Source organism: Bison bison, unplaced genomic scaffold, assembly GCF_000754665.1.
Source record: "Bison bison bison isolate TAMUID 2011002044 unplaced genomic scaffold, Bison_UMD1.0 scf7180017864043, whole genome shotgun sequence".
Lineage (NCBI taxonomy): Eukaryota > Metazoa > Chordata > Mammalia > Artiodactyla > Bovidae > Bison > Bison bison.
In genome coordinates this window covers 7,322,009-7,346,217 of record NW_011494615.1, presented here as the reverse complement: position 1 = coordinate 7,346,217, position 24,209 = coordinate 7,322,009, and the positions used below count along the sequence as shown (strand labels likewise).

Below are 24,209 nucleotides of genomic sequence, written 5' to 3'. Positions count from 1 at the left end.
TCCATCACCAACTCCCGGAGTTCACTCAAACTCACATCCATCAAGTCAGTGATGCCATCCAGCCATCTCATCCTCTGTCGTCCCTTTCTCCTCCTGCCCCCAATCCCTCCCAGCATCAGAGTCTTTTCCAATGAGTCAACTCTTTGCATCAGGTGGCCAAAGTATTGGAGTTTCAGCTTCAGCATCAGTCCTTCCAATGAATACCCAGGACTGATCTCCTTCAGAATGGACTGGTTGGATATCCTTGCAGTCCAAGGGACTCTCAAGAGTCTTCTTCAACACCACAGTTCAAAAGCATCAATTCTTCAGCACTCAGCTTTCTTCACAGTCCAACTCTCACATCCATACATGACCACTGGAAAAACCACAGCCTTAACTAGACGGACCTTTGTTGGCAAAGTAATGTCTCTGCTTTTGAACATGCTATCTTGGTTGGTCATAACTTTTCTTCCAAGGAGTAAAGCGTCTTTTAATTTCATGGCTGCAATCACCATCTGCAGTGATTTTGGAGCCCCAAAAAAGAAAGTCTGACACTGTTTCCACTGTTTCCCCATCTATTTCCCATGACGTGATGGGACCAGATGCCATGATCTTTGTTTTCTGAATGTTGAGCTTTAAGCCAACCTTTTCACTTTCCTCTTTCACTTTCTGCCATAAGGGTGGTGTCATCTGCATATTTGAGATTATTGATATTTCTCCCGGCAATCTTGATTCCAGCTTGTGCTTCTTCCAGTCCAGCGTTTCTCATGATGTACTCTGCATAGAAGTTAAATAAGCAGGGTGACAACATACAGCCTTGATGTACTCCTTTTCCTATTTGGAACCAGTCTGTTGTTCCATGTCCAGTTCTAACTGTTGCTTCCTGACTTGCATATAGGTTTCTCAAGAGGCAGGTCAGGTGGTCTGGTATTCCCATCTCTTCCAGAATTGTCCACAGTTTATTGTGATCCACACAGTCAAAGGCTTTGGCATAGTCAATAAAGCAGAAATAGATGTTTTTCTGGAACTCTCTTGCTTTTTCCATGATCTAGCGGATGTTGGCAATTTGATCTCTGGTTCCTCTGCCTTTTCTAAAACCAGCTTGAACAACTGGAAATTTACCTCCAATCATTACAATCACTTAAATTTTTGTTCCTCCTTCAGTTTGATTTACAAATGATTTTTACAAAGACATCAAAGAAGTAAAATCTGGTCATATTAGCAATTTGCCTATCTCTTAAGATAATAAAACAATATCTTCTCCTTTTATGTTTTTAATTTTTAGTTTTTGTCCCATGTAGCTTGTGGGATTTTAGTTTCCTGAACAGAGAGTCAACCCACGGCCCTGGCAGTGGAAGTGCAGAATTCCAGCCACTGCACCACCAGGGAATTCCCCCTTTTCATTTAAAAAAGTAATTGACTTTGGCCCCAAGAAATGGTTCTCACATTGTTTTCCCCTTACACTTTACCTTACTCCTGACATAAGTGCACCTGCTTTCTCCTTTATGCATTATCAAAGGTATTGTCCTCTTTGTCTTTTTAAAACCCAAGTTCAATTCTTTGGCATATTATGCAAATAGTTCAATACCATTTAGATATAACACTAACCCTTCATTTACTCAGATCTTACTTCTCCAAAACAAACTCTTGTATTATTCAAGCACCTATAGACTGACAAGCCTGTAATTATTAAATGTGAACACGTCCTTTAAAGCACTACCCTCCTTGGGCCTGTTATTCCTGGAATAAGTCATCCTTTCTGGTCCTCCAATAAAGACTGGTTCATCTAAAGAGCATGTTCTAATTCTCATGGCTTGCACTGATCTAAGTTCTCATCTAAGTTCTGTTATATTTCACTTTCCTTGTTCATACTGTGGTCACCATTCACCACCACCCTAATGCACACCAAATAATAATAGAACAATTACAGGCCTAAGGACTATTCTTTCCAGGACAATATTTATTTCTGCTCAGGAAATGCTGCCTAATGCAGATGCAAAAATTACACATTAGGATCAAAGTTTACTTCATGCAAAAAAGAAAGCAATTACTGTTGTTAACCATCCATCACATTAAACAACGGCCAAAAAAAATAAAACAAGTGAAAAAAGACCTGGGTTCCATTGCCAGTGTTTCGAAGGTGATTATGAAGAAGTTTGGTAGCACCATCCTGAAAAGTTTTTGGTAAAGCTCCTAATAACATTGTAAACTCTGGGGTATTGAGTTCAAATAAGGAAATCAGGACTGACTGCGCTGCCTAGAAAACAAAGACATATAAGAAGCAGATGATTACTCAAAGGAGACCATTTTCTTCATTCAACATTTCTATTCAATAGTGCCAGACCACCTTTCTTAGGGAAAAAGATGTTCCTACATACTTTCAAATTTCTTTGCTGAAACAATAAAAAACATTTTTTCGACTTACCATTTGTTTTTGGAAAGTAAGACGGGATTATGAAAAGTATAACAAATATGACCTACCAAGGGCAATGGTCTTGGCACACTTGTTGAAAAGCAATTGGCCACAGACACGGGTTTCCTTCTGGACTCTCAGTTCTATTCTATTGGTCTTTATGTCTATCCTTAACCCATTACCACACTGCCTTGATTACCATTACTTTGTATTAGGTTTTGAAGTCAGCAAGTGTAAAGTCCTCCTACTTGTTTTTCCCCCAAGGCTGCTCTGGCTATTATAGGGCCCCAGGAATTCCATTATGAATTTTGCAATCAGCTTCTCAATTTCTATGAAGCCAGCTAGGATACGGTAGGGATTACACTGAATTTATAGGTCACTCTGGGGAGTACTGACATCTTAATATAGTAAGTCTTCTGATCCCAGAAGACCTGATTTTCTCACCCAAGGACATGGGATGATTTTCCATCCTAAATTTCTTTCAATATTGTTTTATAGTTTCTACTATAAACTCTGTGCTTCCTTTGTTAAATTTATCGCTTTTTAATCTTCTTAGTGCTATTTTAAATGGAATTGTTACCTTAATTTCATTTTTGGATTGTTCAAGTGTTTAGAATACAACTGATATTTGTATATTAATTTTGCACCTTGCAATCCTGCTGAATGGGTTTATTAGTTCTAATAATATTTTAGTGATTCTAAAGGATTTTCTATACATAAAATTATATCATTTGCGAATAGAAATAGTTTTTCTTCCCTTCTTTCTCTTTTGTCTCTTTCATTTTCTTTCTCTTTTTTTTTTTTTTTTTTTTTTTTGCTTTTTCCAGCTTAACTGTCCTGGCTAGAACCCTACTACAGCATTGAACAGAAATGGTGAGAACAGACATCTATCTGTTGTTCCTGATTTTACAGAGAAAGCATCCAATCTTTCACCATTAAGTAGCTGTGGATATTTGGAGGTGCCCGGTATTGGGCTTAGAAAGTTCCCTTCCCTTGTTAGTTTGCTTGCTATTTAGTCTTGGTCATGAAAGATGTCAGATCTTGCCAGATGCCTTTTCTGATGAGATAATCATGTGGCTTTTGTCTTTTTAGTAGTCATATGGAGTACTATAAGAGACTTTCAGATGTTAACTCAACCTTGCATTTCTGCGATAAATTCCACTTGGTCTTGGTTTGTAAGTCTCTTTTTATGTTACAGAATTTGGTTTGCCAGTATTTTGTTGAGGATTAAAAGTGTCCATATTTGTAAGAGATACTGATCTGTAGTTTTCTTTTTCTGTGTGATGTCTTGGTCTGGGTTTGTTACCAAGATACAACTGCCCTCATAGAATTGAGTTGGAAAGTGTTCCTATCTCTTATGGATTTTAAAGAAGAGTTTGAGAAGAATTGATATTAATGTTTGGTAAAACTCATCAGTTAGACCATCTGAGCCTGGCTTTTCTTTGTTGGTGGTTTTTTGATTACTAAATTAATCTCTTAACTTGTTCTATTGACTTTTCCAGTTAGTTTTGTTAATTTGTGTCTATCTAGGGATTTGTCCATTTCATTCAAGTTTACTACTTCCTGGCATACAATATTGTAGCATTCATTTATAATCATCTTTATTTCTGTAAGGCTAGTAATAAAAATCTCTTTTCATTTCTAAACCTAGTAATTTCAGCCTTCTTTTTTCTATCAAGCTACAAGTTTGTCAATTTTGTTAATATTTACAAAAAACACAATTTTTGGTTTTACTAATTTTCTCTATCACTTTTCTACTCTCTATTTTATTAATTTATGCTTAATCTTTTTTGTTTGTTTGGCCTGATTTTTAAAATTGAAGTACTTTTTGCTATACAATATAAGTTACAGGTGTATACTATAGTGACTCATACATTGTAACTCATTTATACTTAATACTTCCCTTGTACAATATGTCATTGTGACTGGTTTTATATTTAAATGCTTGTACTTCATCATTCTCCACTCCCATATTATCCCTCTCCTGCTGGTAACCACTAGATTGTTCTCTGTATCTGTGAATAGAGTTCTTTCTTCTTATATTCACTAGTTTGTTTAATTTTTTAGATTTCACACATAAGTGACATCGTACAGTATTTGTCATTGTCTGATTTATTTCACTTAGCATAAAGTTCAACCGTGTTGCTGCAAATGGCAAAACTGTGCTCATTTTTACAGCTTAGTAGTATTCCATGGTGTGTGTGTGTGTGTGTACCACCTCTTTATCCTTTCATCTGTTGATGGACACATGTTGCTACCATCCAGATCTTGGCAACTGTAAATAATGGTGCTATGAACATCATTGGTGTGTGTATATCTTTTCAAATTAATGTTCTTGCTTTTTTTTTTGTAAGACATATACCCAGGAATGAAATTGCTGGGTCATAGGGTAGTTCTATTTTTAGTTCTTTGAAACTAAGGACCTGTTTTCACAGTGACTGCACCAATTTACATTTCCAACACCAGTGTATGAGGGTTCCCTTTTCTCCACATCCTTGCTAACACTTGTTATCTGTGTTCGTTTTGATGACAGCCATTCTGACCGGTGTAAGGTAACATCTCTTTGTAGTTTTGATTTGTATTTCCTTGATGATTAGTGATTTTCAGCATCTTTTTATGTGCCTGTTGGCCATCTGCATTTTCTCTTTGAAAAATAGTCTATTCAGTTTTTCTATTTTTCAATTAAGCTGTTTTTTGTTTTTTTTTTTTGATGTTGAGTTGTACGAGTTGTTTATATATGCTGGATATTTATCCCTTAACAATCATTTGCAAATATTTTCTCCCATATTCAATAGGCTGTCTTTTGTTTTGTTTATGGTTTTCTTTGCTCTACAAAAGCTGTTAAATTTAATTAGGTCCCATTTGTTTTTATTTCCTTTGCTTTGGGAGATGGAACCAAAAAACACTACTGTGATTTATGTCAGAGAGTGTTCTGCCTATGTTTTCTTCTAGGATACTAACAGTATTCAGTCTTACATTTAAGTCTTTAATCCATTTTGAGTCTATTTTTGTATACGGTGTTAGAGAATGTTCTAATTGCATTCTTTTACATGTAGCTGTCCAGTCTTCCCAGCACCAGTTATTGAAGAGATTATTCTTTCCTCATTGTATATTCCTGGTTGCTTTATCATAGGTTAACTGACCACTTGTGCATGGGTTTATTTCTGTTCCACACAGATCTGTTCCATTGATCTGTGTGTCTATTTTTGTGTCCGTACCATATTGTTTTGATTACTCTGGTTCTGTCAGTAGAGCCAGATAAAGGATGCAAGAAACGAATTGTTAGGGTTGAAGAGGAATCTCAGGAAGATGGTGAAGAGAACAGAGGGTCTAGAAAGGAACACCCCAGAAAAGAAATAACCAGTGTTTTTGAGAATATGGAAAATCTCAGCCATGAGCATGTGGCAGAGATGTTGAACCTATTAACACTTAAAAAATATGTTGGGGGGAGAAACAGGACAATGAAAACCAAGGCAAATTATTAACACTAGGACAAATAAAGTTTCCATAAGGAGGGAGGCAGTAATTAACCACTTGGTGAAGGAATTAATACTTCCACAGTCAAAATTAACTCTTTTCTACTGATTACCAACAGCTGATTCATAAGTATTTTGAAGGTTATGGGGAAAGACATAGGCTAGGATATTGGAAAGTGAAATCTTCATTTATAAAGGCAGACAGACAGATACACAATGACTGAATCTATCAACAGGTCAGTAAATAATGCCTAAAATTAATACATCAAGAAACAGTACAAACTCTTATTTGAAATACATAGGTAAATGCAAGGGAAAAAATTCTGAATGGCTGTAAGAGTAGAGGTTAGGAGACTGTGGCAAAGACAGGTATTTTTGACTCTAAGTTTGAAAATTATAGTCACATTAATTGGATAAAATTTAAAAGAGAGGATTTTTTTTTTTTAAGGTCTTTATATTACCAGGTAAATAACTCTATGCTAACTGGTAACATCCTGAAAATATTAGCTTCCTTAACTGGCAATCTAAAATGACTGATTTGCTTTTCTAATTTACCTTCTGAATCTTAAACTAAAACATACCTTCCGAACATCAGAACTTTTGGGTTCTGTTGTCCAGGTGATGACCCGAGACACTGCCAGGCGAGTTTCACTGGAATTTACAAAATCTCCTGGATCCATCTGTTTGGCCAGAGTTTCTATGTATTTGAGGATAGCAACCTTCACCTATACAGGGATGCACAAAGAGAGAGGACAATCAGCTGGGCATTGGCAGGCAGTAAGAACACTTGAGAAATAGTTAGGTAATATTTTTTTAACAAATACAAAATGAAAAAGCATCAACAGCAAAAGAAGTTATACATACAACCACCTACCTATCAGAGGTACAAGTATATGATAATGTGGCTTTTTTCTCACACATAGCAGAATTTATAAATTTTATTACCCATCTTTGAACAATTGTTGAAGACTCTCTTGATAAGATTAGACACTTCTCCTTTAGTCTGCCTTCAGAGCTTAGAGCTGACTCTTGTCTAGATCTCCCCGGGAACCAGTCTTTATACATTGAAGGATAATTTGCCTCTTGGGGAAACGAACCAAAGGGTTTTGGAAATAAGGTATTATACATCCAGTGGGCAATCAAGTGGATAATCAAAGTGGGCAATACAGGTTTTTGATAAATATACATTAAGGCTCCAATGAGACCAGGTTCCTTAATAGGTCCATCAACCGCTAGAACCACCTCTCAAAATAAATGTGACAAAAAAGCTTTACAGAAGGACTACTGGGGAAGAGACAATACTTATGTGCATAAAAGAAGTATAATATATGAGTTTTAAAAGTCTTGTTATTCTCCCAGAAATTCCTGATATGTGGGTGGCATGGTAGGTAGGAGTGTGGTAGGATGCAGGCTCCAAAATCAGCAAGAGGCGGGGCAAAGCATACATGCTTCTCTCTCAGACGCAGCCTTCTTTATCCTTAGAGTAAGCCATTATTAAATAATCTCCCCTTTCTCAGTATGGCAGGGTAGAAAAAGTTAGAGAACCACTGTTTTTATTTTTTATTTTTTTTTAGAACCACTGTTTTTAAAGTCACGTCTAACATTCTAGATTTCTAAATAATGATTCTCTAAGACATTATCAGTGCACTTTAGAAATGGCACCTGGGAGACTGTACAGTCCCTGGATACAGCAGACTCTAAACACGTACTAAATGCTGATTTGCAGACTTAGAAAAAGGAAGGTTTAAACGTATGATTAAAATAGCAACTTTGAAAAAATATTGTCAAAGATTAAGGTAATCAGGTATTCTGTACTCCTGCTGCTGCTGCTGCTAAGTCGCTTCAGTCGTGTCTGACTCTGTGCGACCCCACAGACGGCAGCCCAGCAGGCTCCCTCGTCCTTGGGATTCTCCAGGCAAGAACACTGGAGTGGGTTGCCATTTCCTTCTCCAATGCATGAAAGTGAAAAGTGAAACTGAAGTTGCTCAGTCGTGTCTGACTATTAGCAACCCCATGGACTGCAGCCTACCAGGCTCCTCTGTCCATTGGATTTTCCAGGCAAGAGTACTGGAGTGGGGTGCCATTGCCTTCTCCCCTGTACTCCTTCATCCCCTATTATTGATCTTATTATTGATCATTTCTCTCACTCAATCCAAATAAGGTCTCTGGGAAGTACTATGTCAAGTTAATATACAGAAGTAATAAGTTAAACTTCTGACTCTTGAACATTTTCCCCTCTCTGCTTCCAGTTTAAAGAAGACAGAAAGCATCAACTTATTGTCTTCATTTCATAATACATGATTTTAAGAAGTAACTGTAACTTTAAGAATTTTTTTTTTTAAGTCAACCCATCACCATCCTGAGTAAATCATACAGTGAAGAGGGAAACAGATGTATGGTTAATTTTGAGTAGCAGGTCCAACTAAATTATTATACATAATATTCTGGATTTTTAAGCCACGTCACCTTCTATTGGTGAGACCAGCTGAAAGAAAGCTAAAGTAAATCAAAGAATAAACATCAATGCATTTTGTTTTTTGAATATATTTATTTGGACTATGTGAGATTTAATTAGTACCATGTCTTGGCAATTTATAGAGGCATGTAAAGTTTCTAAAGAGTTTCATAGAATAGGTGTGTTTACTATACAAATAAGCAAAACAACCGTAATACATATATAATCATTTGAAAATTTATATTTTGGTAGTATATTTCAAAAGGTTATAAACATAGTCTGTATTTTTTATAACATAAACATGCATTCTTCTTCAGAGAGGAAAAACAATATAGTTGCTAAGGTGTGTATAATTCTAAACATATTTCTGAAACTCAGAAAAAAAAGTCAAAAAGTTCCATTTATTAAAAAAATATTACTCAAATAAAATCACTCTGTATGCCATCTTTGTCTATTTTATTGCTTCCTTTTTGACATTTGGCTACATGACAGTCTGTGAGAAATATAAAATTTTATCTGAAAGATCCAGCACTTTTTAAATAAAGAATTTTGATAAATCTCATACTGAAGCTATTTAGTTATTTGTGGTTTTCTATAATCTGTTAAGTCTTTAATTCTTAATCCTGTCAACCATCTCAAAGTTACTTTTATTTTCAGCATAACATACAGCTCCAATAAAATTCCTTTTTGCTATCCTAAGACATCAATTTGTGGGTGTCTTTCTCCTAGTGACTTTCCCCTGAAGCTTTATATATGTGTGTATAATATATAAAAACCATACATATGTCCATATATAGATTATGATATATACATACATATATTTACATAGACTGTTTCTCTAAAAGTCATATACACATACACATACATATTCTCTCATAAATATGAGGTAATATGAGGTAAATAATCAGTAAAGAATCTGCCTGCAATGCAGGAGACCCAGGTTTGATTGCTGGGTTGGGAAAATCCCTGGAGAAGGAAATGGCAACCCACTCCAGTATTCTTGTCTGGGAAACCCCATGGACAGAAGAGCCTGGCAGGCTATAGTTCATGGGGTTGTAGACTTGGACGTGACTTAGCGACTAAACCATCGTGACGTATATATGTGTATGTATATGTATGTATGACTTTCAGATAAACAGTCTGTGATTCCAGTCTTCAGTATGACATTTCCTAATAGGGAAACTAGTTTTATACTTCCCATTGTCTTTCTCTTCAGGCCTTTAGCAACCCTTATTTTGAAAACTAATGATTCAGACCTCCATTTCTACTGGCCCATGTAACAACTCTATATGTTTTCAATACCATTTGAATACCTACCACCAGTACCTAAATCATAATTCTTTCCACAGTTTACAGTTCATCACGTATTATAAATATTAATGACAAAATTATAAGGAATACCTAGCACAATGGCTTGGACAAATAACAAGTTTAAACAATGTCTATCAATAATAGCAAGTAAATTATTCTCCTTCTGCAGGTCACTTTTAAAAATCAAAACAGATGGAACCTCTTTCACAAAGCAGCTCTGAGAAAATAACATATGTTGAGTACATGTCAACCCTGGTAAGAAACATAATTGTGACTTTAAGGCAAAATCATATTCAGAAACTTAAAAGGGAAATCAATCCAAGGCAATAATGCTTATAGAAACATTTCGTGCAGAACAGAGCAGAAAATACAAGGCTTGTAAATGTACATATGCTTGTTATTTCCCTGACGTTAATCTCATTTAAGAAAACTCAATAAAACCATTTTTAGTAAAGAATTCAGGGGTACATATTTTCTTCTATGTTAAATAATTATTTGTAACAAAAAATTGGTATCTACCTAGTTTCCACATAAATTATTAGAAAATGTGTGCTAATAACAATTGAGAAAGCTAATCCCAAATCTAAAGCTTATGCACACATCAGAAATATCACATTGTAAGAAGAAAAAAAAAGCTACTGTTTCAATTAAGAAGAACTGGAGAACAGCTCTGAGATTAAACTTAAAAATTTTTGTTAATTGAAATACAGAGGCAAAACTGATATTCTGCCCAGAATACCTATTCAAACTCCTAAACTTTGAAGAAAAAAAAAAAGGACTGGGAAATCACAAACATAAAATGAGAAAAGACTTTATAGAGAGAGTTTGCACAACAGCTTAGGGTTAGACGGCCATACTTGTGTTGCTTTCTAACTATGAGTCCCCAGTAAGCTTCTCCGGAAGATAATCTGGCACCGAATAACATTTGAAATCAAATCCGTGCATGCTTTAGAGGTTTATAATGGTTAGTAGTTGAATATATAGATGCATACAAACATTATCGGAAACACTGCAGAGTTTGTAAAGAGAGTTAAGAAAAGAAATAATGCAGATTAAAACAAAACCAATAAAACCTTGGAGCTCCAAAAAGAGTGAAGCTGGTCCCGAAGTGCTGGCTTGACTGTCTGAAAGTTTACAAAAACAAAACCCACTGATTGAACAGCTTCTCATGTGACACAAGTACAAACATTAACTTTATGAATAAAATACTTCAATTCCTTACAATGTCTTCAAAAGACCTCAAAGTTTTACCTTCAAGCTTGGTGTTTGGGTCTGATCAACTGTAAATCTCATTAGAATATTGAACTGAAGATCATTTGGAAAAGATTCTCTGAAATACGGAAAGAACAAAGCAAAAAAAAAATTAAAAATTAAGTCAGCAAGTAAGCTTTTAGCAGAACGTTTGAATTTATACCCTGCAAGTATAAATTTAACCCCCTAAGCAACACTAGAGCAAATAATGATCTCTTGCCTCAGTTATAGATTTCATCAGAAAATGTGTTCAGGGAAAAGTTCAACAGTATCAGAGATGTTTCCATACCTAATATCTGAATTCTAGACTCACCTCGACTTAATAAATGGATATTTGAAATAAGTCACTTCAACAATCTACACAAGAAAGTAAAAACGTATCATTGGTTCAAAATCTTCTGAAAAAAGAATGCATAATAAAACATTCTTTTTAAATTTAGCAAATATTTTATCTTTATATTAGATTGAATAAAATCTTTTACTTTGCAGTTACATCTTTTTTTTTTTTTTACTTTTATTTGCATTTATTTTTTGCGGCATTTATTCCCGGGCCATAAGTGTTTGTTTCTTCGGTTTCTTCTGGGATATCTTTTTCTTCTGTGCAACATCCTCTTCTGGTTTAGGAACAATCTGTTCTTTTTCAGTAAGGATCATCTCAATGTGGCAGGGAGAGCTCAAGTAGGGGTTGATCCGACCGTGAGCTCTGTAAGTCCTGCGCAGCAGGGGGGCGCTTTGTTCACTTGGATGTGCTCAATGACCAGAGAATCTACATCTAAGCCCTTAAGTTCAGCATTACTCTCTGCATTTTTGAGCATGTGTAGTAAAAATTCAGCACTCTTTCTGGGCCACTGACCCTGTGTCCAGCCCCACTATTTGGCCTGTGCACACCTACCAACTCCACTGTTGTAACGACGGAATGGCACACATTGCTTCTTTAAAGTGACATCCTTCAGATACTTGGTGGCTTTTCGGATATGCATACCCTTTATGGCCTGGACAGTTTCACAAGTGTTCTTAAAGTGAACACGAAGATCTGAACCTCTTGATTTGCATGATTTTGTGGGGTTTTCTGGGTCAAGTGAATAGCGCACCATTTTTAGGGGTCATCTCAGGCCGCTTACCAGAAAAGCTGCAGTTACATCTTAATTACAATAAATTACTACCTTAAATTACTCAACCGATGTTAATGAAATTTTTTATAGATTAAATGCAATGTTTGAACTAAGAACCTATGTTGTATCAAATTACACCATGTAAATGGACATCATTAACAATTTTCAAATGGAGCTCATGAAATCTTGATGGTTTGAAAGGACTCAAAAATCTGAACTTTCAACACAAAAACTAAATTTTCTTAATTACTACTCAGTAATTAAGTGGAAATATATGAAGAATTAAGTGGAAATATATGAAGAAAAATCTTACCTTGTAACATCGAGGGCTTTCTGAACTTTTGCTTGAACAGACCCAAGCAAATCAGCACCCATTTTTTTAAGTAGTTGCGTCAGCAGTACAAACAACCAATCTTGAAGATCGTCTTTGTGGACTTGTATGAAGTCCACTAGAGTCTCCAAAAACATGCTGAATACCTACAGTGGGTAAATGGGGGAAGGAGAAGAAAAAGGAGGAAATATTGACCTCTATGATCAATTCAAAACTGAAAGAGAAAGGAATACAGGAATCAGAGGCACAGCGATTGGCAGCCAAGCGGAAAAACAATCTCTCTCGCTTTTCATTGGACTCTGTGATACAAGAGTACATTTGAACTGTTATCCAACTTCTGCTGAAGTTCGACAATTAGCTATTCCATGCAGCATCACTTGGTAAAGAAACTTTGGCCATAATGGCTGGCACACCTAAGGCTGTCAATGATGCCATAGCTTAAACTGAAATTCATTTTATCTGAATTTAGGGCAAGAAGCTACCCATAGTCTCAGCAGCCCCCAGCTCTCTGAAGTGTCAGTGAGTTAATCAGAGGAAGACTATGCTGACAGCTACCTTAATATATAAGATGATTTTTAACATAATGGGCTAATTGGAGACTTCTTAGTTTTCACAATGTTAGTAGTCACAAAATTCTTTGGTATAAGATGTATTATTTATTAAAACTGCCCCAAAAGTAATTTTAAATGACCTGTGTGCTCAGTTGCTCAGTCATGTCTGACTCTGCAACCCTATGGACTGTAGCCCTCCAGGCTCCTCTGTCCATGGGATTCTCTAGGCAAGGATACTGGAGTGCATTGCCATTTCCTCCTCCAGGGGATCATCCCAACTCAGGGACAGAATCCATGTCTCTTACGACTCCTGCATCAGGCAAGAGGGCTCTTTACCACTAGTGCCACCTGGGAAGCCTTAAATGACTTCCTTAAATGGGATACCTGTGCCTAAAATAAATAAAATCAGGACACAAATCTACATCTACATTTTAATGATTTCTACAAAGAACCAGATAGCATGCTATTAGTCTCCATTTCTACCGAGGGGTTTTATACTTGTTTCCAATATTAATCTACTAGTTTTAAACTTCTTATAAGATTCAAGAAAAATTTAAGGGGAGGGAAGCTAAGATTCCTAAGTGATTTATCTCATTAAAAATACTTACAACAAGTGACATACAATAAGGTTATATCTCATCAATAAATTCAATATCATACTGGACAATTTATTTCTACATAAAGAGGGAAAAGTTCTTAAGATAATGTCAGCCATGTTGTGTTATGAGACAATTTATAATCCCAATGGATTATAAAATCTATGGTTTAAAAAAGTTAAGTCCAAAGTAAGTATGCTAATTTAAAATTAAGAGTTTTACTCTCAATATATATTTTATTTCTTCACTTTCCTTTATGTAGTTATACACGAATTCCTGTTTTTCTCTCATGTTAGAAATGAAGGACTTTTTATCTATCAGAATTGTAACTAAGCTTTTTAACATCTGAATTTGAGTTAGAAAAAGATGTGCTTGTGTGTATGTGCTCAGTCATGTCTGATTCTTTGCAACCTCGTGGAATGAATATAGCCCGCCAGGCCTGTATGTCTATGGAATTTTCCAGGTAAGAATACTGGAGTGGGTTGCCATTTCCTACTCAAGTGGATCTTTCTGATCCAGGGATCGAACCTGCATCTCTTTTATCTTCTGGACTGGCGGGCAGATTCTTTACCACTGTGCCACCTGGGAAGCCTTAGAAAACATACACTTTGCTCAAGACGTTATTTGTAAAAGAAGAAAGTATGACTACTTAAAATTTGTTACCTCTGACCTCAAGGCAGTAAGTACCTGTGCCTCAACACTGTTCTTAATCACAATGCAGATTCATTAACTCCGGTACTACCCTACCAGAACCACTTGGACCACAGCTTCACTGAACTGTCTCTGGGCCTGAGGAACGTCAATAGACCTACTCATAACAAATACATGTATTTAACCTAGTACTCACTCTGACTAGCAAATCTGTCCAGTGACGTCCTGGCGTTAGTCAGTACCTGCCTAGAAAGTCAAACATTAAATATCCAGGAATTTTGTGAGGTGGTTGGTGGCTTGAAATCAGCCATTTGGGACTATTCACACCTCGGGAATTGTAACAAACATGACAAATCGGGGCTTCCTGCTACTCCCTTAAGCCTGGTGCACCAGCACAACACTCTCTAATTCTCCGGTTCACTTTCACTCCTAGTGTTCCAACTGCTGCCTATTTTCCTTAAGATTCCAACTTTAAGCTTTCACTGTACCAAAATCCATTTAGAAAATCAAAGGCATTAGAATGCCTAAGTCAACTCTCTCATTTTATCTGATTCTCAGAAAACTGAGAACTAGAAAATTAGGGGACTTACTTGCTCAAGGTTTCCACAGCTCATCAATGGCTAAATCACTTGGCTTTTAGTATTACTGGACAACTTCTTCATCTACTTGACTGCCATTCATGATAAAATTCTCCACTGACTTTCCCCTCACTTTGATTTCTTCTACAGCTATCCTTATAATAACTCTTTCTCCAAGGAAGAGCCAATTTTATTTCGAAGACTAGTCTTTCTACTTGTATTCCTGCTCTCGAAAGTATGGTCTCCTCTATCTTTACTCTTCTGTTCTCAACCTGAATTATCTGTTTACCAATGCAGAAGACACTGTCTCAAGAATTTCATTTTCAATTTCCATCCTATTGCACCCATCAATTACCTTCCAATCAAGAAATGTCATAGCTTTTTCATGAGCTTAGTACGCCTGGCCATTCCATAGTTTGACACTTTTTTCCTCTTATCTCCCTTTTTTCATTGTTACCAGGCATTTTCCTTTTGTATCCTGAATGTGGGGAGACCTCTTAGATCTTCATCCTGATTCTTTTTTCATCGAAATTATGACTTCCTTGACAGAGCCTTCTAGGCCCCATAATAATCTCTATAATAGCTCTCACTTTTGGCCTTACTCAAATCTGTCGATCAGAACATCACTGTAGGCACCAGGCCTTTCTGACCTCAAGTCTGGATTTCTCTAACAGGCCAGAAAGCAGATATTCTAGGCTTTGCAGGCCATATGATGTGGGCCGCACTCTTCAACTCTGTCGTCATAGCATAGCCACAGACACTATGCAGACAAGTGATCACAGTTCTGTTTCAATAAAACTTTATTTACAAAACAGCAGACCAACTCAGACTTCTTTCTATCAGATGGTGACATCACTCTTTTGACAGAAACAAAATTCTTTAATGTCCCTTCCCTGTCTATAGAAAAATGTCTCAAATGCTTAGACGAGGCTCTAACTCTTCAGACTGATGTTGGACGATTTGGCAACATAAAGTCTTCATCCCTAAACACGTACCTCACACACTCCTGATTTCCTACCACACTCTCTGATCCCTCTATTTACACAAAGTACGTGACTCCCTACAAAGCTTACCACTCAAGTCCCAGCCAAAGAGCTTCTTGAATATCTTTAAATAATAGCCACTGTCCATCCCTGTTTGAAACTGGTACTTGGGCTACCTTTACAGTGTTCTTTAAATTTCTCTGTATTTATGTTATCTTCCTATCTGGAATATATAGCATTTGAGAACAATGGCTCTATTTTAGTCTTATGTCACCAGTTAGAACCAAATCTAAAGTTATCAGAGGTTGAGGATGCAATTAAAAAGTTGTCTGATGATACTGTAGGAAAAGTTGCCTTAAAAGTAAGAATTTTCTTTTAGTTGAGTAAAATTTACCTTAGTAACCAACCCCTTTCCTCAATGCAAGGGAAGATATGGATGACCTGCCTTTCACTACAGCCAAGGTTTTCTTTACTATAAACTTTCTGACATCTCCAACTTCTCTGGACTCAGGGTAGTCATTTGTAGGAGGCCCTTTCTTCTCATCCTGATATAATCCAAAGTTTATATTCCTGTCAAGATCTGAACTGCTATTTTCTTCAGGAAGATGTATCTGAGTCTCCTAAGTAGAAATTTCTTTTGATTAGATAAAATGGGAGTATAGCTGAATAAAACTGTAAATGTGTACTAATAGTACTTTACATATAGAATTATACTATTATTTTTCAAAATGCTTATGCATATATATATATATACACACACACACACACATATATATCTCCATCCAAAATATACATTGGAAGTTTGCATAAAATTTCATGTGACTGCTGTATCACAAAGAGTTCACTATCAGATAGATGTTGATATTCTCCCATTTCCTTATCTATGATTAAAGGAGAAATAGAAAAGTGGATATACTAATAAAACATTGGGCTAAACATCTGATTTCAGAAGAGAAAGCTGAGATCACTGCTCCTTAAACTGCTCTGTTTCCTTTTATGGGACACCATTAACAGAACAGTACAAAGTGCATATGAGGAGGTTAGAACTCAATTTAAAAAAATTGATTGTGAAACTTGGGAATTTTTTTTTTTAATAACCTTCAACAGACTCAATGTATAATCCTACATATTTCACAACTGTAGTTCACTGGGAAAAGAACTGTAATATTTGTGTTATTACAATTGAGGCAGCCTTGCTTGTATCAGGTGTGTGTCAGTCGCTCAGTCGTGTCCACTCTGTGTGACCCCATGGACTGTAGCCCTCCAGGCTCCCCTGACCATGGGACTCTCCAGGCAAGAATACTGGAGTGGGTTGCCATTCCCTTCTCCAGGGGACCTTCCCGACCCAGGAATCCAATCTGGGTCTCCTGTGTTGCAGGCAGGCTCTTCACCACTGAGCCCCAGGGAAGCCCCCACGCCTTAGGTGTGCCAGTCATCAAACATAGAACAGAAGAACATAATCAAATTAGATTAATTAGTAGATTAAAAAGCACATCTCCAAACAGAATGACAGTTTGCGTAACTGCAGATAGCATTTCGTGGATTGCAAAGGTTCCAACACTGCATGAACTCTTTGGGAAAGAAAATAGAGAAAAAGGGTTAATTTCACAGTCATGCAGTAAAGTTAGGTTTCCAACAAATATTGAACCAACTTACTCTCTATTGAGAGTTCCAACACAGGGGACAGCATGCAAAAGGAAAAAAAGAAAAAAAAGAAAAACACACAAATTAGTCGCCATCAATGCCAAGTTCCTGTATGGAAGAAAAACACTTAGAAAATAAAAATGACAAATGTTTTCCAAAGTTTTATGACAAACTCAAAATAGTTTTTAACACAAGAGTTAAATGAATGGTATGTGAGAAGAATATGTGGTTTTCCTGTATTTCTCTCTCATTTTCTTGCCAAGAAAATTTACAAACAAAAAAAGAGGAAAACTCCCTTATTTTCAGACCCTACTATCCTTGAGGTTCAACTTCTGGAAAGAATCTAAGACTAACACACACCTGCCAACATTTCTGAACAGTGCCAACATTTGCTTCCAAAGCATAGTATCTAAGAATTTTTCGTTTATTTTTTCCCCTTCTTGAGAAGCAATGTATTCACAAGTTAAATTATTTCTGTGACGGCCTGGAACAATTACTATCGTATGAAGGTAAAAAGATACTACAACTTTTAATTTTCCCCAGGTAAGATACATATTTGGTCTCTTGATTCTAAGACCTGTAGGCAGGCAGGACTACACAGACCATAATATGTCAAATCAAAGCATGTTCTTCAGTAAAGGTGGCTCTCCTCAAGTAGTTTCTTCTGAGTCGACTGTCAGAATCACAGGGGATAAACTTTCTGACACATCTTACGTTTGGAGGAAAAAGTGTGTCTAGAGCAATCAAAATAAAAATCTGCCTTGAATTCCTTAATTTTTCAAACTTATTTAAAAAAAAAAAACATATGTAGCGCTTACTGTGTTGTAAGGACTTTACATACATTAACTCATTTAATTATCACTGCAATCTTATTAACTGTATTTTACAGATTAAGAAACCAATGCACACACTGCTAAAAAGTGATGGAGGGAGGATTTGAACCAAAGCAATCCAGCTCCACTACTCATATTTGTTATCACTGTGTGGTGCTGTCTCTCAGGAAAATATTAAGAGGCTTTAAACTACACATTTGCAGCTTTATAATCTAAATTACTTTCACACAGATACCACGACTGAATCAGTAGTATCTGAAAGTTAAAAAAGTTTATCAAGTTATGGACATCAAATAATTTCAGCTTGTACACTGTAAATGCCAACCACATCACTCATGTCACAGAAAAAAAAAATCCAGCATCTATTTCAACTGTACTCAAAAAGAGCTCTTTTCCAGCCCTTCCTTTCTGGGATGTCTTTACTGTATAGTGGAGTTCACCTGATATTTCAGTTGGACTCAGATACTTACTAACACAAATAAGAGAAACGTTCTAGGGGTTGGAGGTGATCCTAGATGAAAGGAGATGGGGCTGCTGCTCACACCCTGGTTCTCTAAGTCTCCTATTTCTGCTGGGGACAGCAGGTGGTCTACTGCTACATTTCAGAGCTGTTAAAAGAGACTGAAATGTTGACTTCAACTTAAAAGGACACGGGAAAGTCCACCCAACCAATTTCATGACAGGAAGTGTCTCCAAAACCCCATGGACCATTCTGGGGGCAAGGCTTCAGACGGTTTCTGCCCTGTGAGCTCTCAGGGTGGTTGAGGTTACAGATAAGTGCTTCCAATTCATGGTGGAGAGCATATTTGAGGCAAGAAAGAGAAGTGACTTTGATGATCGGTTTCGAGGCTATGAGGAAAAGTGCAGGGCACATCTGGGGAAACGAACATAGTTTTCAGGCTGCATTAAGAGTGAAAAGGGAATAACAAGCAAAAATGACAGGCTTTCTCTGAATGTTTTCTTGAGGGTAATGAGTAGTCACTAAAGAGTTTTAAGTCAAGAGAGAAGATTTACCTTTTAGAAAGATTATTCAAGGATGCAGAGTGAAAGAGAATTTAGGGACAGAAGGTGGGGAGGAGGTGCAGCAGGCCAAAGGCAATTGTGCCAGGAATGAGTAGTGAGAATGGAAATATTTAGAAGGTTGAATCAATTAGGACTGAGTAAATTTCTAGACTGATGCCCAATGAGGGGATGGTGGCTTCATCTAACGAGATAACATGACTCAAGAGGAAAAATAGTTTTAAGGTTTAAGATGAGCCAAAGGCATGTAACTAGGTAAGTGAAGGAGAAAAATATGGGCTGGGAGTACCATTTGAGAGTCATCAGGATAAAGTGGGCGACAAGCTTCAAATAAGGTACAGAGTGAAAAAGGAGGGCCTAGGGCAATGCTCTAAGCACAGCAACACTAGTAAAACAAGCAGAGACAGGTGTCTGAAAAGAGAGGCTGTCTGCTGTGAGGAAGACCGGATCAGACACAACAGAAAACCACCCTTCTCCTCCTCTCCCACACCACATCCCCTAGTGTCAGAAAAGATAAACTGAATACACTTACAGCAAAGCCAAAAAATAAAAAGGCATGTCAAAGAGCAAGCTGAAATTTATGAAAACTTCCTGGAAGACCAAGCAGATGAGAGTATATTAGCAAAAAAAGAGAGTACATGTTTATGTGGCTGCCAACAGCTTCAAGGCAAGACCTCCTGCCACTTCCATAGGAGAAAAGGTAGAAAGAATGGCTTATGTGCAATTAATTTTGCTGGTTTGGAGGCAGGAAATGGAGTTTCTGTTGGATGGCATCTATTTTCTTGGTAAGCTAAGAGACCAGGACAAATGCTCAGGGCACGAGATGAGAGGTCAACAGGGCTGGAGTTAAATTTAAGGAAAGACTATTTGACACAGTCTCTATGGAGGACAGAAGAGAAAAGCAAGAGGTACAGGAAAGGCAGGACTGAGCTTTTAGACCAAAATCACAGCTCAGAAATGGACAGCGTATATAGGAATAAAGGTTGATTTAACACACCAGGGACCGGTACACTGGTTCTGGTCCCAGTCAACAGTCTTGACCTTCAAGCAGTTTTGCATGACCATGAGTAGAGGTTCTTGAACATGTTTTTATTTTGGTGTCAATGTGTCAATCATTAGAGTTGATTGTATACAACAGGGGTTGGGAAACCATAGTCTGCAAGCTAAGAATGGTTTTACATTTTAAAATAGCTTTTTTTTTTAATCAAAAGAAAAGGCTATTTAGTGACACATGATAATTTGATGAAAATTAATATTTCAATGTTCGTAAGTAAAGTTTTATGGACACCTAGCCATGGTCACTTGTTTAGCTACCGTCAAAAGATGCCTTTGTGCTATAATGGCAGAGCTGTAACAAAGATCATTATGGTCCACAAAGCCGGAAATATATACTGTCTGGCCCTTTATAGGGAGGGGGAAAGAAAAAACCAACTCTTGATAGACAGCAGTTGGGAAACTAAAACTAAAATTTTACTTGGAAGGAGAAGAAAGCATCAAGAACAGCTACTTGATTCAAATGACTGGACTATTAGTACTTTATAAAATTAAAAAGGAGGGATATCTACTACTTGAACAATATAAAGATATGCAAAAACTCAAATCAAACCCTGATATTTTTAAATCCCCACTGTATGGTGATATAGCCAGTTTATTCTTAATTAATTACATTATTGGCAGTCTCTGATGGACAATCACCAAATAAAAGCTGAGCAAAACGAGTTAACAAAAATCTTCCCTTTATATCTGTATTCAGTGAAATAACTAAAACAAAACAAAACAAAGCAAAGCCAGATGGATCAATAAGAATTGTACGCTGTTATAAAACCCCACAGGAAAAAAACCAGAAAGTCTCCTTCCTGACACCTCTAGGGAGGATCGTGGCTGGTTCTCCATATTTACTAAGGGAGGCCAAACACCTGTGCTTCACCAACATCAAACTTGGCTTTCCTATTTGATCTTCAAGAGACTTTAATTTTAAAATTTACTTCATTTAAAAAAGCTTTTCTTCAAGAGACTGTTTAAAAAAAGTCTCATCACTGTTAAATCCTAGGATCCAACTAAACTGCATTACTGTCCTAATAAAAAATGAAAAACTATGACTTCAAGAAATAATAACAGCCTCACTCTCATACGTTCCACTACAGATGAATTATATTACTTATTGAAGATGTTTTAAAACTCTATTTTTAAAAGTTGTATAGATTATTAACAAAATATTATTTAATAAAACAAGTCCACACAGATCATAACTGTCTTGTCCTTTGACTCATACTGCTAACAACAAAAAAAAATCAACAGTTAATTTGTTTAGGATTTATAGAAATTCTTCCATTATAACAATTTCTACAGTAATTAGTGGTAGTAATATCAGTATAAAATGGAGTTATCTACATGCTCAGTTTAAAAATTATAAATTTAGTGTGCTTTTTGTCTGTAATGGGATCTTGAAATCTAAATGAATTCCAAAAATAGAATGCACTTTGAACATCTTTTACCTTTTAAATGAAGGTATTTACTTATCTGAAATAAATATGCCTTCAGATAAAAGGATAATCTTTGGAAATTATTGCTTTAAAGTTAAGACAGTTTATAATCCTTAGCCAGATTTTAGTCTATGTAAAGAATGGGATTTTATTATCTTTAAGTAGTGTCACAAGTAATGAAAATACTGAAAATAGAAAAAAATGAGAAGGAATGAAATGTGCAACAATAAAGTGAAGACAATAAAAAAAATGAAGCAAAATTCATAAATATTTTTCTTATGATTTCCCTTCCACATCTCCCTCTCACATAGGTTAGAAATTCTCATGTAGACAGCTGGTGTCCTAAAGGAAGATATTGAATAAAATTTCACCACTGCCAAACACACTGCTGAAAATAGAACAAATGAGTACATTTTACGACAAAACTTTACATTTTAAAACAAACATTTCACAGTACACATGCAGAGTATACATAAGTACTCACATATACTTTAATCAGCATTAAAAGCTGAACGAAGTTCCGAAGACTTTTATGAACTCTTTCAACATATGAAATGTTTCTCTTTTTATTACTCACAAACTATAGGTGAAACCGTATTGTATGCTTTTTGTTTTTTAATGGCAGATCTTGTCTACAAAATTGCTCTTTTAAGAATATATTTGTTAATAAAGAAGAAAACTGAATAAAAAGTTAGAAACTTTTTTCAACTTATCCCGATTATTTCCTTTATAAATAGTAAAATGTTTTTAGTAATACAAATACTCACCCTGACTAATTGTAGAAGAGTTGTGCATGTGACTATATACTCTTTAGTCTATAGCCTTAGATAATCCCTCTTTTAGAGAAGCTTAAATAGTTATCAGAGAGCAACTTCTAAATTATGTATGATATCAAATACTCAATTTCAATTATGTTGAAAAGATCATTGCCATTTTAGGGCAATAAATAAATAAAAATGGCTTATAGTTTTTTGTTATTATTTACTTCTTTTTGGGGGCAATATAATAATGACACCTTATAGGAGTAATCTTAAATACTAAAACATACCTTGCCATGAGGATCAGCAAACATTCTTGTGAAAATTTCACATAATCTTTTCAGTTCAACTCGACTGTCAAAATAATAAAGTGGCTAATTAATACACTGCTGTAGGAAGAAGTCATTTAAAAGTGACTTACATATATATTTGGGCTTCTTTCTTTTTTTTTTAAGCCCCGCACTGCCCCCCGCCCTGCCCCCCCTCCCCACAAAAAAATTCAGCTCTCAAAATTGAGCAATTTGTAGGATTTACTAGTCAGGGCTAAGTACAATTTATCAAATGCAACAATAATTCTGTAGTAATACATACAATATTTTAAAGGTTGAAAGTTATATGAAATTACAACTGTACTTTATTAATGTAGCACAGCAGAGTAAACTATACAGATGACACTCCCAGCACATGAATCTTACCCTTTTAAATGCTTTTATGTTTTCTTAAATTTTGCCACCTGAGGGCTAAAATCTTTTTAAACTACGACTACTTCTTTGCCATTTAAAAGAATACATTGAACCTAACACTAATCTAACCTTGGTGGGGTTGGAAACAACATTATGATGATTTATTGTAGTGATTCATGAACTATAATATGTAATATTCATGAACCGTAATAATATGTAATTAAAATATATTAGGAAGTACATAGACAAACACTGTAAATTATATAGTTCTAACACCTCCTAAAATCAAACCCTAATTTCAGGTATTACCCTAGGCAGGAAGTAGCCCTCTATTTTCCATCATACTGAAACTTACAAATTTTCTGAAACTAGGTTCCTAAAGGGATAGACTGTAGAGATTTAAAACACTACACAGAGAGGGGGAAAGCAAGCAAGAGCCAGTAGGACAGGAAACCAAATCAAACCCAACTAAAAATCAATATAAACTTAAAAAATTTTTTATTTTATTTATTTATTTACTGGTGATATCTCATGACACGTGGGATATTAGTTCCTTAACTAGAATCACACCCATGCCCCCTGCAGAGGAAGCATGGAATCTTAACCACTGGACCACCAGAGAAGTCCTTAAACTTCTGTTCTTAGAGAAATTCACTCCAAATCCATTTCATATTATATCAAGATTCAAATATCACATGAACACCAGAAATATAGCTTCATTTTCAACAGAACATAAATATTCTTTCATTTCACTGAAAAACTTTTCAGGAATGAATTTTAATAAATGAGTCAACTTTAATATTATGTATACTTTATTATACATAGACCATCCCTATGGAAAAGAAATGCAAAAAAGCAAAATGCCTGTCTGGGGAGGCCTTACAAATAGCTGTGAAAAGAAGAGAAGCGAAAAGCAAAGGAGAAAAGGAAAGATATAAACATCTGAATGCAGAGTTCCAAAGAATAGCAAGAAGAAATAAGAAAGCCTTCTTCAGTGATCAATGCAAAGAAATAGAGGAAAACAATAGAATGGGAAAGACTAGGGATCTCTTCAAGAAAATCAGAGATACCAAAGGAACATTTCATGCAAAGATGGGCTCG

The 24,209-nt window shown here is 36.0% G+C and overlaps 1 protein-coding gene across 1 annotated transcript in view; it reads right to left on the bottom strand.

Annotated features, from left to right (window-relative positions):
* Window positions 1–24,209, bottom strand: part of CLASP2 (cytoplasmic linker associated protein 2) — a 175,513-nt gene that overhangs the window by 22,156 nt on the left and 129,148 nt on the right. Inside the window, exons 24-29 of the mRNA XM_010835579.1 lie at window positions 22,716–22,779; window positions 17,344–17,346; window positions 12,311–12,474; window positions 10,886–10,964; window positions 6,450–6,593; window positions 2,093–2,236 (exon numbers count right to left, since the gene is read on the bottom strand). Coding sequence (XP_010833881.1) covers window positions 2,093–2,236; window positions 6,450–6,593; window positions 10,886–10,964; window positions 12,311–12,474; window positions 17,344–17,346; window positions 22,716–22,779 — 598 coding nt within the window. The remainder of the gene's footprint in view (window positions 1–2,092; window positions 2,237–6,449; window positions 6,594–10,885; window positions 10,965–12,310; window positions 12,475–17,343; window positions 17,347–22,715; window positions 22,780–24,209) is intronic.